Source organism: Panulirus ornatus, chromosome 37 (genome assembly GCF_036320965.1).
Source record: "Panulirus ornatus isolate Po-2019 chromosome 37, ASM3632096v1, whole genome shotgun sequence".
Classification (NCBI taxonomy): domain Eukaryota; kingdom Metazoa; phylum Arthropoda; class Malacostraca; order Decapoda; family Palinuridae; genus Panulirus; species Panulirus ornatus.
In genome coordinates, this window is record NC_092260.1 from 12,343,219 (window position 1) to 12,359,290 (window position 16,072).

The 16,072-nt window shown below is 38.3% G+C and overlaps 1 protein-coding gene across 1 annotated transcript in view; it reads left to right on the forward strand.

The window, feature by feature from the left end:
- Positions 1 to 16,072, forward strand: part of mRpL19 (mitochondrial ribosomal protein L19) — a 39,134-nt gene that overhangs the window by 2,527 nt on the left and 20,535 nt on the right. Inside the window, exons 2-4 of the mRNA XM_071683794.1 lie at positions 2,855 to 2,966; positions 7,247 to 7,371; positions 12,302 to 12,436. Of these exons, the coding sequence (XP_071539895.1) occupies positions 2,855 to 2,966; positions 7,247 to 7,371; positions 12,302 to 12,436 (372 nt within the window). The remainder of the gene's footprint in view (positions 1 to 2,854; positions 2,967 to 7,246; positions 7,372 to 12,301; positions 12,437 to 16,072) is intronic.

The window sequence follows — 16,072 nt, forward strand, 5'->3', positions numbered from 1 at the left end:
TGTGATGTCTCCATGGTTGTTTAATTTGTTTATGGATGGGGTTGTAAAGGAGGTAAATGCAAGAGTCCTGGAAAGAGGGGCAAGTATGAAGTCTGTTGGGGATGAGAGAGCTTGGGAAGTGAGTCAGTTGTTGTTCGCTGATGATACAGCGCTGGTGGCTGATTCATGTGAGAAACTGCAGAAGCTGGTGACTGAGTTTGGTAAAGTGTGTGGAAGAAGAAAGTTGAGAGTAAATGTGAATAAGAGCAAGGTTATTAGGTACAGTAGGGGTGAGGGTCAAGTCAATTGGGAGGTGAGTTTGAATGGAGAAAAACTGGAGGAAGTGAAGTGTTTTAGATATCTGGGAGTGGATCTGTCAGCGGATGGAACCATGGAAGCGGAAGTGGATCATAGGGTGGGGGAGGGGGCGAAAATTTTGGGAGCCTTGAAAAATGTGTGGAAGTCGAGAGCATTATCTCGGAAAGCAAAAATGGGTATGTTTGAAGGAATAGTGGTTCCAACAATGCTGTATGGTTGCGAGGCGTGGGCTATGGATAGAGATGTGCGCAGGAGGATGGATGTGCTGGAAATGAGATGTTTGAGGACAATGTGTGGTGTGAGGTGGTTTGATCGAGTAAGTAACGTAAGGGTAAGAGAGATGTGTGGAAATAAAAAGAGCGTGGTTGAGAGAGCAGAAGAGGGTGTTTTGAAATGGTTTGGGCACATGGAGAGAATGAGTGAGGAGAGATTGACCAAGAGGATATATGTGTCGGAGGTGGAGGGAACGAGGAGAAGAGGGAGACCAAATTGGAGGTGGAAAGATGGAGTGAAAAAGATTTTGTGTGATTGGGGCCTGAACATGCAGGAGGGTGAAAGGAGGGCAAGAAATAGAGTGAATTGGAGTCATGTGGTATACAGGGGTTGACGTGCTGTCAGTGGATTGAAGCAAGGCATGTGAAGCGTCTGGGGTAAACCATGGAAAGCTGTGTAGGTATGTATATTTGCGTGTGTGGACGTGTGTATGTACATGTGTATGGGGGGGGGGGTTGGGCCATTTCTTTCGTCTGTTTCCTTGCGCTACCTCGCAAACGCGGGAGACAGCGACAAAGTATAAAAAAAAAAAAAAAAAAAAAAATATATATATATATATATGAGGTTTTATTGAATATCATTTAATGAAAGACAAAATATATTCCTTGTAAATAGTTTTAAGTTTATAGTTACCTTTTTTATGCTAAAAAGCACTGAAGAATGATTAGGTTCCACAAAATTAAATAAATCAATTAGTAGAATTTAACGTTGTGCTGATATTGTGATATTTAGTTGGTCAGAAGACTAACTAAAGATTCAGAGTGGTTTATGCATATTGATGGAGTGGTCAGATATGTACATGGCAGTTGGACTTTAATGTAAACAGATGCAGAGTAATGCAGTTTGGCAGTAACAGTAATCATGAGAATGAAGTGCTTGGCAAACTATATTAGAAGTAAGAGAAGAAAAGAACCTTGAGTGATTATCAGTAATGACTTTTTTAAGATACAAAAAAAAGTGCCTAGTGAATTATGATGAAGCCAACACAAAAATAAAATCTCATAGCTACATTAACTGTAAAATTTATGTTACAATTGTCACTTTACAATACTCTGTTCAGAGCTTATTTAAAGTATGTTGATCAGTTCTGGTCACCAAACTTGATTGAAGATGAAGAAAAACTAGAGTGTAATGAGAAGAACAAAATTACTCTTGTTTCTCAGATATAATCTTTGTGAAGGACTCAGAGACCTAAGATTATTCTTTCCGAAAATGTAAACTCCAAGAATCTCTAATAGAAGTTTTCAGAATATTTAGTAGTTATAACAATACAACATATGGAAATTTTCTGACATTAGATAGACATTCAGTGACCATATATATTAGTATGATTTAAAATGAGATCTGATAGCAGTGTGGTCAAAATAATTTTTTGGCTGTAGAGTTGTAGATAATTGTAGTGAATTACGATCGGATATTGTCTGTGTGAAGACTATCAACATTTTTTCATTAAAACTAAACAAAAAACTCGCTGATATATGTTATCATTAAGTAGTCCTATTTCAAAATGAAAAAGCAGGTCAAACTCCCTGTTTGATGATTTTGCTTTCTATTTTCAGATTTGAGCTTCCTTTCTGGAAAGACCCTCTGCAGTTTATGCAAGAGACATTCCCTTTTACACTTCCTTCAAGAATTTTCATGTTTGCCTACTCTCTTCTCACTACAGGATTTTCCTTCTCATTTTTTTTCTACTAGCTGTTTTGCTGGAGAGAGTGATGAATAAGGACATGGTTTTTGCTCTGCTATGCTGTCTCCATCACAAATAAGATTATGACCTTAGTACACTTTTACTGTCTTCCTGTCATCATGGGCCATCAGGTGTCATGTGTTAACTGACCTTGGACACTTTTACTGTCTTCCTGTCATCATGGGCCATCAGGTGTCATGTTGACTGCCCTTATGTACTCCCATGTACTTGGGTGTTTTCCACTTGTAGGGAGCTTGAGGAGATCAAAAGTGAAATTACATTATACAAATGTAAGTTACATCATCACCGTATACCCATGTGGATTGGACTGTGTAGCTTAGAAAATGCTCCCACTTGTTTGTAAATAATTGCTTGCCATAGAGATAGTCTGCTTCTGTTAAATACACTTCTTGAGTGTACATTGCTTTTTATGTATGCTATAATTCTAATTAATTTTTCATCAAGAATGTAAATGCAGAAGTATGTACATAGTACTGGAAAACCATATAGCAGGAGAAATCTGTTCTTTGTTCATCATTTTATGTGAGATATATATTGAGGTATGTATGCATTTATCCATTATGTTTTCATTCTCAGGTCTGAGTTTGGGTGCTAGAGGACATGCCAGAGCTGTTTCATCAAAAGTACTTCCCTTTAGACAAATTCGGAAACGTGACAGTAAAGAACATCAATTACCTGATGACTTTAGGTATGGCTCTGTTAGGTTCAACATCCTTGGCACGTGACATTCAAAATATTGTTAAACGTACACAAATACTTTGTAATGCCTTTTCCCTTAGACATTTGTAAGCCATCACGTTTCAGTGGTAGCATGCATAGCATGCTTCAGTAACATGCAGTTATGCTTAACAGAAACAGATAATCATGCTAAAGAATTAACATAATCACAAAAAATCAGTAGTAATGCCTAATGCAACAACCACAAGTAGCCCATTATATATTCTTTGAACTCCTAGCTGGCTTTTGGAAAAGCCCGTACAATTGACTTTTGCAAGCCCAGGCTGCTGTTGATGTTAGCATGTTAGTTTGCACCAAAGATCTTTGGTTTGCAGTTAGATGCAGTTCCTTGAACTGCACATTTTAGAGTTTTGAAAATATTACATTGTTTGAAATTTTTATGTATTTCATTGTTGTGTTTATAAGATTTGCTATTTGTCAAGTTAACACATCCTTAATGCATGTTGATATATAAACTGCAAGTTTAAGTTTCACTCCTCATACAATCCACTTGTAAGTAGCTCTTAACTTCAGTAATAGTTAACACATCCTGAATGCATGTTGATATATAAACTGCAAGTTTAAGTTTCATTCCTCATACAATCCACGTGTAACCAGCTCTTAACTTCAGTAATAGTTCTTTACATATGCTGAGGACCCTATAATGCCCTCAGAGGCTGTTTAAGGGTGCTTTTTGGTGTTTGTGGATTATGAATCATTCTGTTAGACTAGGCTAGAATGCACTGTTGACCAGTTTGAAAACTTGAAATCCTATTACAGTATCTTTATCCATAATCAGTCCAGGTTCTGCTGCTCCTGACAGTGGGAAGAGAAGCCTTGGGCTCTCCTGTGTTAGCTGCAGTAAACTTCTTCACATTTTAAGCAACCAGTTATTAATTGACTTCTTGAGCAAAATACTTTCTTGTCCTTCCCTCTTGTGGTTCTTCAGTAAAGCAGTTGAAGTCACATGGCTGACATCAACAGGTCATTCAAACACACACAGAAAAAAGATGCAGTCACACATCATTCATATAAAAAACAAAATTACAGTGTGTTGTGCAGGGCATTGTGATGAAACCACTCAATTCTCAATCCCCTCTCCATACCATTATGCCATCACACCCCACCACAGCTGTATATGCTGTCAGTCTCTTATTGTCATTGAATTGATGAGGGTGGAATTTACTCTGATCAAGACGAAACTTATTTATGGATTAATATGTCAACTTCAAATTATTTTTTTTTTTATTTGGAAATATAGAACTGGGTGGCATTTACAATTGGGTTGGGAGGGTGGTTGCTCAATGCTTGTTGGGTTAATTCATTGGGGTATGATTTGCCACTGTTGTATTTGTTAGGTGGAGTGGAGATATGCGAGTATATGATTCCATGTATATGTTGGAGATGGTTTTGCATTTTTTCACTTTGGATGGCATATACTTGCCACTTTGGCTTTCAGAGTGAAAGTTTCATCCATGACTTGGCAGTGCAGTGAATAATCTTGGATTGATAGTGGAGTACGCAGCAGATTTTAGTTTAGTGATCATTTTCATGCAAGTATATTGAATATGTTTTTGGACCTAATGAGTCTTACTAGAAAGTAGTAAGCTCAACATGGATCAGTTAGTATATGTTGGCATCTCCTGGTTCACTTATTTCACTATTTTCTTTTCTATGTGAAAGTTAATACCATAGTCTGAAGTAATGATAATACAAGGAAAGAAGCATGGTTTATTGGTAATTCATTTCAATGTATTACTGAAAAACAAAAGATTTAGATCATTTATAATCTACATACCTGCTTTGCTAGAAGCTTACATGAACAGCACAGCACATACTGATGAGTTTTTACATGTGAGTTGTCTTCTTTTATGATGTTTCAAGCAATTCAGTGCATACATGTGTTTCTTCCCTGGCACAGTGTGTGCAGATGTGTCTGTGACTCCTGTATGCATTGTCTCCTAATATGATGCCTCAAGCAGCACAGTGCATAGTGCTATCTTCTGATGTGTAATGTGTCAAGTAGCACAGCACATGCTATTACATATTTGACTAAACAGTGTCTCTTTCTGTTACATGCCAAGCAGCACAGAACTGTTACCTCATGCTTGTATTTCTTTCCCTGTAAAATGGCCTATGCATGATGCATCAGGCAGTGTAGCACATACTGACTTGTCATTATTAGTGTGATGTCTTTCCCTGTGATATGTCAAGCAGCACAGTGCATGCTGACATGTTTTAGCTGGCAAAGTGTGGTTGTCAGATGAGTCCAAGAGTGAATTCTTAGAAGCATTTGCTCAGTATGTACTCATCTATATTTCAGAGAAAAGACTTACTGCAGTCAAAGGAAGACCATTCTGATGGTATGGATACATTTACTATGATAGCAAATTACGGATGATGATATTTCAGATCTGATACTCAATTTTGCAACTGATGCAGCTGATCATGAAATATGAATAATGAATTGCAAAATCTAGCATGGTAATGTACCCAATATAATAAGTAAACATATGGTGTTCAAGCTCTAACACTAAAAGTTGGTCTCGCTAAATTCCTGCTAAATTCACACCATGTGCTTGTTATGTTTTCAATCATTATGGAGCACAAATAGCTTTATAAACTTACAGAAGGGTTTAGACATTTTTTCTAATTAGTATTGAACAGTCTGTTTAGTGGTAGGCCAGAGTGATGGAACATTCTTTTGAAGAATACTGATTGTTCTCTTCATGAACTTTCAGAAACACATTGGACAATATAGTAGACAATATGCAGCCCATCTTTTTATCAGAATTTCTTCACTTCAGTGTTACATCTCAACTAAGGATTGAGATTGAATGTATAAGTGACTGTATGCAATATATTTTTCTTATTTTTTTGCATCTCAATAACTTGGATCTGACTAAAGGTACTTGTAATTACTGGTTAGTGCAGTCAAGTATTTCAGGCCCACAAAGCAACCATATATAGTGAAGTATGCAGCAGTGAAAGTTTGTTGACTGATTTAAGAAGTGGAGCTCACTTCTAGTGAAGCCAAAAATAATTGCAAATAACTTAAACATTCTGCTTGAGCTGCCTTTAAAATGGAAAACATTTCTAAGAATTTTCATGATGAAAATAATGATGACTTAGGAGTAGTGTAGGAGCAGGAAAGACAGTGAACCTATAGAAGAGGTAGTACAATGTAGAGAACAGCCATTGATAGTAATAAGACTTTTTGTTTTTTGTGACAGTGTCTGGATACATCAGAGAGTGGTCTTAAAAAAAAAGTAGTTTTCAGTTATAGGTTAGATGTGTCTGAAGATTTACTGGAAATACTGAATCATATAAAGGCCATTCAGAAAGCTCTCTGGTGGTGATATAATAAAATAGTTTGATGTAAACAAACTGATCAAATTCAAGCTTCATCCAGTTTCTGCAAATGTATCTTTATTCATTTGCATTTTCTGCACAGTTCTGATGACACTCGTAGAAGGGGAGTGGTCTTTTAGCAAACTGGAACATTGCCCATGACTGACTTACTGATATGGGAACCCTTCCTATAGAGAGCTGATTATCCCATGCTTATTTGAGTTAAACCATTGACCACAAGGCAAGGAAAGTACATTTCCAGTAATGAAAATCATTCAATGAATGAAAAGTGTTTGTCCTAATGATGATAGACTAACTTATGTAATGAACATAGAAGAAACCTTTGAATCTGATTTGTATTCTGCTAGTTTTTTATTATTTGTTTCATAGTTTATATATTTATGTTGATTTGTGTCAGCCCCTGTCTTTTTTTTCAATTTGAATAACTAGAAAAAAAATAAAGTTAATTAGTATTTAGCCTGTTTTGTAATTTGCTCTTAAAGAGCTTAAATCATTAAGTGCAGTTAATATGTATTTTCATTTATTTACTATAAGAAACAACAAATACATTGTATGTGTATTTTTTTCTATCAGTTACATTGATTTATTTAATATATCAGATTGTTAAGTGAGCTGTCTTTACTGATATAAGAAAGTTAAAGGTCCCTAAAAGTAAAGTAATGCATTAATGATGCTCATTTAGGTTGATTAAACCATCCCATTAGTCTCTTTATGATAACTTTTAAAGGTGGCTGTGCTTATATTGGGAAACTGCACAAAAAATGATCATGTGGAAATTGCAAACATCCATTTCTAAATGATACAGTACAAATAAAGAATGGTCTGCATTTCACTTTATCCATTTATTTGAAAATATGTCAGCATAAATTTTTCTTCTAGAATAGTGTACCCAGAATTCTTACCTGATCCAAACTTAGAGTGGAGAAATAAGCTCCGTGAAAGACTGGAACGTCAAGACATGCTAGCACGTAGAGCTGTCATGGAGATCCCCGAGTTCTATGTTGGTATGTTTACACTAAGCCTTGTTACCTTTTTAAATTACCTGTAATTCTGTTCTTGTCTTCCTATGTTATAATGAAGTTAATGTTTTGATTGGAGAGATGAACATTTTAGAGAACATGGACAAGTCCAGCTGATAGTACTGCATCTTTCTGTATTGCCCAGGCATCATATAAGTACCTTATAAGTAACTCCTTAGAACTGAACGAGGGCATGTGAAATGTCTGGGGTAAACCATGGAAAGGACCCTGGGGGTCATAATGTGGATAGGGAGTTGTGGTTTCGGTGCATTACACTTGACAGCTAGAGACTGAGTGTGAATGAATGTGTCCTTTTTTGTCTGTTTTCCTGAGCTGCCTCGCTCAAACAGGGGGTAGCGATGCTGTTCCTGTGGGGTGGGGTAGCACCAGGAATGGATGAAGGCAAGCAAGTATGAAAATGTACATATGTATATGTATATGTCTGTGTTTATATATGTATATGTTGAATTGTATAGATTTGAATGGAGAAAAACTGGAGGAAGTGAAATGTTTTAGATATCTGGGAGTGGATTTAACAGCAGATGGAACCATAGAAGCAGAAATGAGTCACAGGGTGGGGGAGGGGGCGAAGGTTCTGGGACTGTTGAAGAATGTGTGGAAGGTGAGAACATTATTGCGGAGAGCAAAAATGCGTATGTTTGAAGAAATAGTGGTTCCAACAATGTTATATGGTTGCAAGGTAATGGTTCTCTTATCAAAAGTTTGTCATCTTTGTCCCCTTCGTTGCCATATATTTATAACCTTATCAGAATACATAAACCAAATTATCCAGACAGGGAAACAAGTTTAAGTTTAACATATACAGAATACCTACCAATGTATGCTCATATATCCATTATTACTCATCTCAACATGGCAGAGTTAAATTATCATCATTTCAATCTATGTTCCTTAGGGCATTACGTAATTGCAGTCCAGAGTTGATTGATGATGAGTTTAAGAAGGTATATTGTATTGGATCTAAGTTAAATTACCCTAGATCTTTCTTTGATAAAAGTCTTAAGTTAGCAAAGAAATCATTTTATAGAGTTGAACCCAAACCTCCCATTGACACAAAGAATCTTTTGGTTCTCCCCTTCAATAATAATTGTACTTTACTTCCCATGTTGCTTAAATCCTTTAATGTAAATGTTTCCCTCAGCAACAATAGTACTATAAAGATTATCTTAATCAGGAACTCACCAGAAAATTCTCCTGGATGCATCTATAAGTGCCATGTAGAAATTGTGATAACTTTTATGTTGGGCAGACTGGTGAGGCTCTTTCTGTTAGACTTAAGCAACATAATTATAGTATAAGAACAGGACAAGAATGAAATGCCTTGTTTAATCACGTTAAAGACTATGATCATTGTATTGACTGGAGTAATGCCATTTCAGTTATTTCCTCTTAACTCCAGTACCATGATAAATATCATTCAATCTCCTATTATTGAATACACAAAGAATTATGGCCTTAAAATTAGTGAAGGCCTATACAAATTGGATAGCTATATTATTGAAATTTTTAAACAATTCCCCTTCTTGTCCACATAATAAATTTATGATATGCTCATTGTCTCTCTTCAACAATCACTTGTTTACCTAATGGCGTTCTAGCCAGGTCTCTTCATTGTATATCAACTGACTTATATTTCTTTCCTGTATCTCCCCTGATGATGTGATTATTACACGAAAGTGCGCTTGGGAACTTATCGTGTTTCATTTTCCCTGTGAACTCATAGGAGTATACTTGATCACACACAAAATGTGATCCTTTCCAAAATGTATGTATATGTGTATGTTTGTGTATATATATGTGTATGTCTGTGTATATATATATATATATATATTTTTTTTTTTTTTTTTTTATACTTTGTCGCTGTCTCCCGCGTTTGCGAGGTAGCGCAAGGAAACAGACGAAAGAAATGGCCCAACCCCCCCCATACACATGTACATACACACGTCCACACACGCAATATACATACCTACACAGCTTTCCATGGTTTGGGCACATGGAGAGAATGAGTGAGGAAAGATTGACCAAGAGGATATATGTGTCGGAGGTGGAGGGAACGAGGAGAAGAGGGAGACCAAATTGGAGGTGGAAAGATGGAGTGAAAAAGATTTTGTGTGATCGGGGCCTGAACATGCAGGAGGGTGAAAGGAGGGCAAGGAATAGAGTGAATTGGAGCGATGTGGTATACCGGGGTTGACGTGCTGTCAGTGGATTGAATCAAGGCATGTGAAGCGTCTGGGGTAAACCATGGAAAGCTGTGTAGGTATGTATATTTGCGTGTGTGGACGTATGTATATACATGTGTATGGGGGGGGGGTTGGGCCATTTCTTTCGTCTGTTTCCTTGCGCTACCTCGCGAACGCGGGAGACAGCGACAAAGTATAAAAAAAAAGATATATATATATATATATATATATATATATATATATATATATATATATATATATATATATATGTGAGAAATACTTAGAAAAGCAAATGGATTTGTATGTAGCATTTATGGATCTGGAGAAGGCATATGATAGAGTTGATAGAGATGCTCTGTGGAAGGTATTAAGAATATATGGTGTGGGAGGAAAGTTGTTAGAAGCAGTGAAAAGTTTTTATCGAGGATGTAAGGCATGTGTACGTGTAGGAAGAGAGGAAAGTGATTGGTTCTCAGTGAATGTAGGTTTGCGGCAGGGGTGTGTGATGTCTCCATGGTTGTTTAATTTGTTTATGGATGGGGTTGTTAGGGAGGTAAATGCAAGAGTTTTGGAAAGAGGGGCAAGTATGAAGTCTGTTGGGGATGAGAGAGCTTGGGAAGTGAGTCTGTTGTTGTTCGCTGATGATACAGCGCTGGTGGCTGATTCATGTGAGAAACTGCAGAAGCTGGTGACTGAGTTTGGTAAAGTGTGTGGAAGAAGAAAGTTAAGAGTAAATGTGAATAAGAGCAAGGTTATTAGGTACGGTAGGGTTGAGGGTCAAGTCAATTGGGAGGTGAGTTTGAATGGAGAAAAACTGGAGGAAGTGAAGTGTTTTAGATATCTGGGAGTGGATCTGGCAGCGGATGGAACCATGGAAGCGGAAGTGGATCATAGGGTGGGGGAGGGGGCGAAAATTCTGGGGGCCTTGAAGAATGTGTGGAAGTCGAGAACATTATCTCGGAAAGCAAAAATGGGTATGTTTGAAGGAATAGTGGTTCCAACAATGTTGTATGGTTGCGAGGCGTGGGCTATGGATAGAGTTGTGCGCAGGAGGATGGATGTGCTGGAAATGAGATGTTTGAGGACAATGTGTGGTGTGAGGTGGTTTGATCGAGTGAGTAACGTAAGGGTAATAGAGATGTGTGGAAATAAAAAGAGCGTGGTTGAGAGAGCAGAAGAGGGTGTTTTGAAGTGGTTTGGGCACATGGAGAGGATGAGTGAGGAAAGATTGACCAAGAGGATATATGTGTCGGAGGTGGAGGGAGCAAGGAGAAGAGGGAGACCAAATTGGAGGTGGAAAGATGGAGTGAAAAAGATTTTGTGTGATCGGGGCCTGAACATGCAGGAGGGTGAAAGGAGGGCAAGGAATATAGTGAATTGGAGCGATGTGGTATACCGGGGTTGACGTGCTGTCAGTGGATTGAACCAAGGCATGTGAAGCGTCTGGGGTAAACCATGGAAAGCTGTGTAGGTATGTATATTTGCGTGTGTGGACGTATGTATATACATGTGTATGGGGGGGGTTGGGCCATTTCTTTCGTCTGTTTCCTTGTGCTACCTCGCAAACGCGGGAGACAGCGACAAAGTAAAAAAAAAAAAATATATATATATATATATATATATATATATATATATATATGTATGTATATGTTTGAAGGAACAGTGGTTCCAACAATTTTATACGGTTGCAAGGCATGGGCTATAGGTAGGGTTTTTCGGAGGAGGGTGGATGTATTGGAAATGAAATGTGTGAGGACAGTATGTGGTGTAAGGTGGTATGATCAAGTAATTAATGAAAGGGAAAGAGAGATGTGTGGTAATAAAGAGAGTGTCTTCTCCCTTCCTCTCATACCCTCACCTTAAGCACCAATCACCACAGTTTCTCTTAAGTAGAATGTCTTTTGAATTTGAGTGAAGAAGTTTAGTCTAGCCTTATTGCTTCCCATAAAGAGATTCTTATAACATCTCTAGTGTCCTTTTATTATGCTCAATGGAAAATTTTTCTTCCTGGGAGCATATCTCCCTTTATATAAATTTTCAACTGGAAAACAGTTTTAAGGAACAGAATCCTTTCATGAATTGGGGAATAGATGTACAAGTAAGTTGGTTGTTGATTATTGGAGGTTTAGGTGGAAGGGGTTTAGTGCCCATGCAAGGAATTGAGCGCTGAGAGTATTGATGTAAAATTGCATTGAAAGTATTTTCTTTTGTGGAGGGTTGAATGTTTGTGGTTACTAAGCACCTTGTGACTTCCGATAATCTTTTTATGTGGTCTTTATCCTTGTTAGACTTGCTTTTGAATTTGACTGGATTGATGACCAGACATGTGAGGCATAGTTTAGGATGGAGGGGATAAATTATTTGTAGAGGATACAAAGGGATTTTCTTCATTCTCTTGATCTATTGCCAGGAAGTGTTCTGAGCATATGTAATCTGTTTATGGCCTTTGCATTGGTGGCTGTAGTGTGGGGAGTAAATGTTTTTTGTAATGTGTTTGATATCCAGTATGGTCGGAGTTCTGTTGAATGGCAGTTGTTGGATTCATATCTGTCCTAGTTATATATGTATGTTTTGTATGTGAAGTTTGTATTGGTATGCTAGTAACTCAAAATCATAAGTTCTTTGAGTTGGCAGATACTGGAGGGAGCATGAATTTTGGAAAAGAAATTTTTATTTAGTCACTTGTTAATATTGTTTTTTGTGTCTTCCAGGATCCATCATGTCTGTAACTGTTGCTGATCCTAATGCCTCAGGTAAAACAAATCGCTTTGTGGGGATTTGCATTCAGCGTGGTGGGACTGGTCTTCGAGCCTGGTTTATTCTTCGAAATGTCATTGATACCCAGGGTAAGTACATTTGGATCAGGATCATTTAGATATATAGATAGATGTAAGGAATGGTAGTATTCTATACATATGTGCAGAAGTATGGGCTGTTTGGTTACCTTTTTTTTTTTAATGCTCATGATTGGGATTAAGATCATGGAAGGGTTTTGAAGTCATTAAGCTACCTGTAAGCCCCTCTAATAGATGATATATCCTTTCCTGCTTCCACACTCTTTGGACTTGGATCATGAACATATAATTGTACACCTTAGGCATAAGAAGAATTCTTATGTTGAGTCAGTTAGAGTGTTATTATTTATGATTAGATATGCTCTTACTTTAAAGACTGAATTGAAAATATGTGATTTTTGTCAATTTACTGATGTGTAGGCATTGCATGCACTGCATTAGACAGTTTGAATGAAAGCTTGATTATTATTTTCATTTAAGCATGAGCTCTGCTCAGAATCTTTGTTGTGCTGAAAAAGGACTGGTGATTGGGACTACCTGGTTTAAATAGAGAGATATACATAAGTATACATATATGAGCAGGAGAGATGGTCAATGGGCATTATTGGATTATGTGTTAATGATAGGTGTGTAAAAGAGAGACTTTTGGATGCTAATGTGCTGAGAAGGGCAGCTGGAGGGATGTCTGATTACTATCTTGTGGAGGTGAAGGTGAAGATTTGTAGAGGTTTTCAGAAAAGAAGAGAGAATGTTGGGATGAAGAGAGTGGTGAGAGTAAGTGAGCTTGGAAAGGAGACTTGTGTGAGGAAGTAACAGGAGAGATTGAGTGCACAATGGCAAAAAGTGAAAGCAAATGACATGAAGGGAGTGGGGGGAGGAATGGGATGTATTTAGGGAAGCATTGATGGCTTGCGCCAAACATGCATGTGGCATGAGAAAGGTAGGAGGTCGGCGGATAAGAAAGGGTAGTGACTGGTGGGATGAAGAAGTGAGAGGGTCAGGGAGAATGGTTTGGTAAACAGAGAAGAGTTAGTGAAAACTTTGTGGAAGATGAAAGCCAGCAATGCGGCAGGTTGGGATGGTATTGCAGTGGAATTTATAAAAAAAAGGGGATGACTGTGTTGTTAACTGGTTGGTATGGATATACTATGTATGTATGGATCATAGTGAAGTGCCTGAGGATTTGCAGAACACATGCATAGTGCCATTGTACAAAGGCAAAGGGGATACAGGTGAGTGCTCAAACTATAGAAGCATAAGTTTGTTGAGTATTCCTGGGAAATTATATGAGAGGATGTTGATTGAGAGGATGAAGCTTTGCATGTACAGAGCATCAGACTGGGGAAGAGCAGTATGTTTTCAGAAGTGGTAGAGGATATGTGGATCTGGTGTTTGCATCGAAGAATATTTATTTATTTATTTATTTATTTATTATACTTTGTCGCTGTCTCTTGCGTTAGCGAGGTAGCGCAAGGAAACAGATGAAAGAATGGCCCAACCCACCCACATACTCATGTATGTACATACACGCCCACATACGCACATATACATACCTATACATTTCAACATATACATACATATATATATATACACAGACATATACATATATACACATGTACATATTCATACTTGCTGCCCTCATTCATTTCCGTCACCAATCTTCCTCACATGAAATGCCACCCCCCCTCCCCCCATGTGCGCGTGAGGTAGCGCTAAGAATAAACAACAAAGACCACATTCGTTCACACTCAGTCTCTAGCTGTCATGTGTAATGCACTGAAACCACAGTTCCCTTTCCATATCCAGGCCCCACAAAACTTTCCATGGTTTACCCCAGATGCTTCACATGCCCTGGTTCAATCCATTGACAGCACGTTGACCCCATTATACCACATCGTTCCAATTCACTCTATTCCTTGCACACCTTTCACCCTCCTGCATGTTCAGACCCCGATCGCTCAAAATCTTTTTCACTCCATCCTTCCTCCTCCAATTTGGTCTTCCACTTCTCCTCGTTCCCTCCACCTCTGACACATATATCCTCTTTGTCAATCTTTCCTCACTCATTCTCTCCATGCGACCAAACCATTTCAATACACCCTCTTCTGCTTTCTGAACCACACTCTTTTTATTTCCACACATCTCTCTTACCTTTTCATTACTTACTCTATCACATTTTTTGCTTTCCAAGGTAAAGTTCTCGACTTCCACACATTTTTCAATGCTCCCAGAACTTTCACCCCCTCCCCCTACCTATGATTCACTTCCGCTTCCATAGTTCCATCCGCTGCCAAATCCACTCCCAGATATCTAAAACACTTCACTTCCTCCAGTTTTTCTCCATTCAAACTTACCTCCCAATTGACTTGTCCCTCAACCCAACTGTACCTAATAACCTTGCTTTTATTCACATTTACTCTCAGCTTTCTTCTGTCACACACTTTACCAAACTCAGTCACCAGCTTCTGCAGTGTCTCACACGAATCAGCCACCAGCGCTGTATCATCAGCGAACAACTGACTCACTTCCCAAGCTCTCTCATCCACAACAGACTGCATACTTGCCCCTCTTTCCAAAACTCTCGCATTCAACTCCCTGACAACCCCATCCATAAACAAATTAAACAACCATGGAGACATCACACACCCCTGCCGCAGACCAACATTCACTGAGAACCAGTCACTTTCCTCTCTTCCTACACGTACCTATGCCTTATATCCTCAATAAAAACTTTTCTTTGCTTCTAACAACTTGCCTCCCACACCATATATTGTTAATACCTTCCAAAGAGCATCTCTATAAACTCTATCATATGCCTTCTCCAGATCCATAAATGCTACACACAAATCCATTTGCTTTTCTAAGTATTTCTCACATACATTCTTCAAAGCAAACACCTGATCCATACATCCTCTACCACTTCTGAAACCACACTGCTCTTCCCCAGTCTAATGCTCTGTACATGCTTTCACCCTCTCAATCAATACCCTCCCATATAATTTCCCAGGAATACTCAATAAACTTATACCTCTGTAATTTCAGCACTCACTTTTATCCCCTTTGCCTTTGTACAATGGTACTATGCAAGCATTCCTCCAATCCTCAGGCACCTCACCATGAATCATACATACATTAAATAACCTTACCAACCAGTCAACAATACAGTCGCCCCCTTTTTTAATAAATTCCACTGCAATACCATCCAAACCCGCTGCCTTGCCAGCTTTCATCTTCCGCAAAGCTTTTACTACCTCTTCTTTGTTTACCAAATCATTCTCCCTAGCCCTCTCACTTTGCACACCACCTCGACCAAAACACCCTATATCTGCCACTCTATCATCAAACACATTCAACAAGCCTTCAAAATACTCACTCCATCTCCTTCTCACGTCACTACTACTTGTTATCACCTCCCCATTAGCCCCCTTCACTGAAGTCCCATTTGCTCCCTTGTCTTATGCACTTTATTTACCTCCTTCCAAAAAACATCTTTTTATCCTCGCTAAAATTTAATGATACTTTCTCACCCCAACTCTCATTTGCCCTCTTTTTCACCTCTTGCACCTTTCTTTTGACCTCCTGCCTCTTTCTTTTATACATGTCCCAGTCAATTGCATTATTTCCCTGCAAAAATCGTCTAAATGCCTCTCTCTTCTCTTTCACTAATAATCTTACTTCTTCATCCCA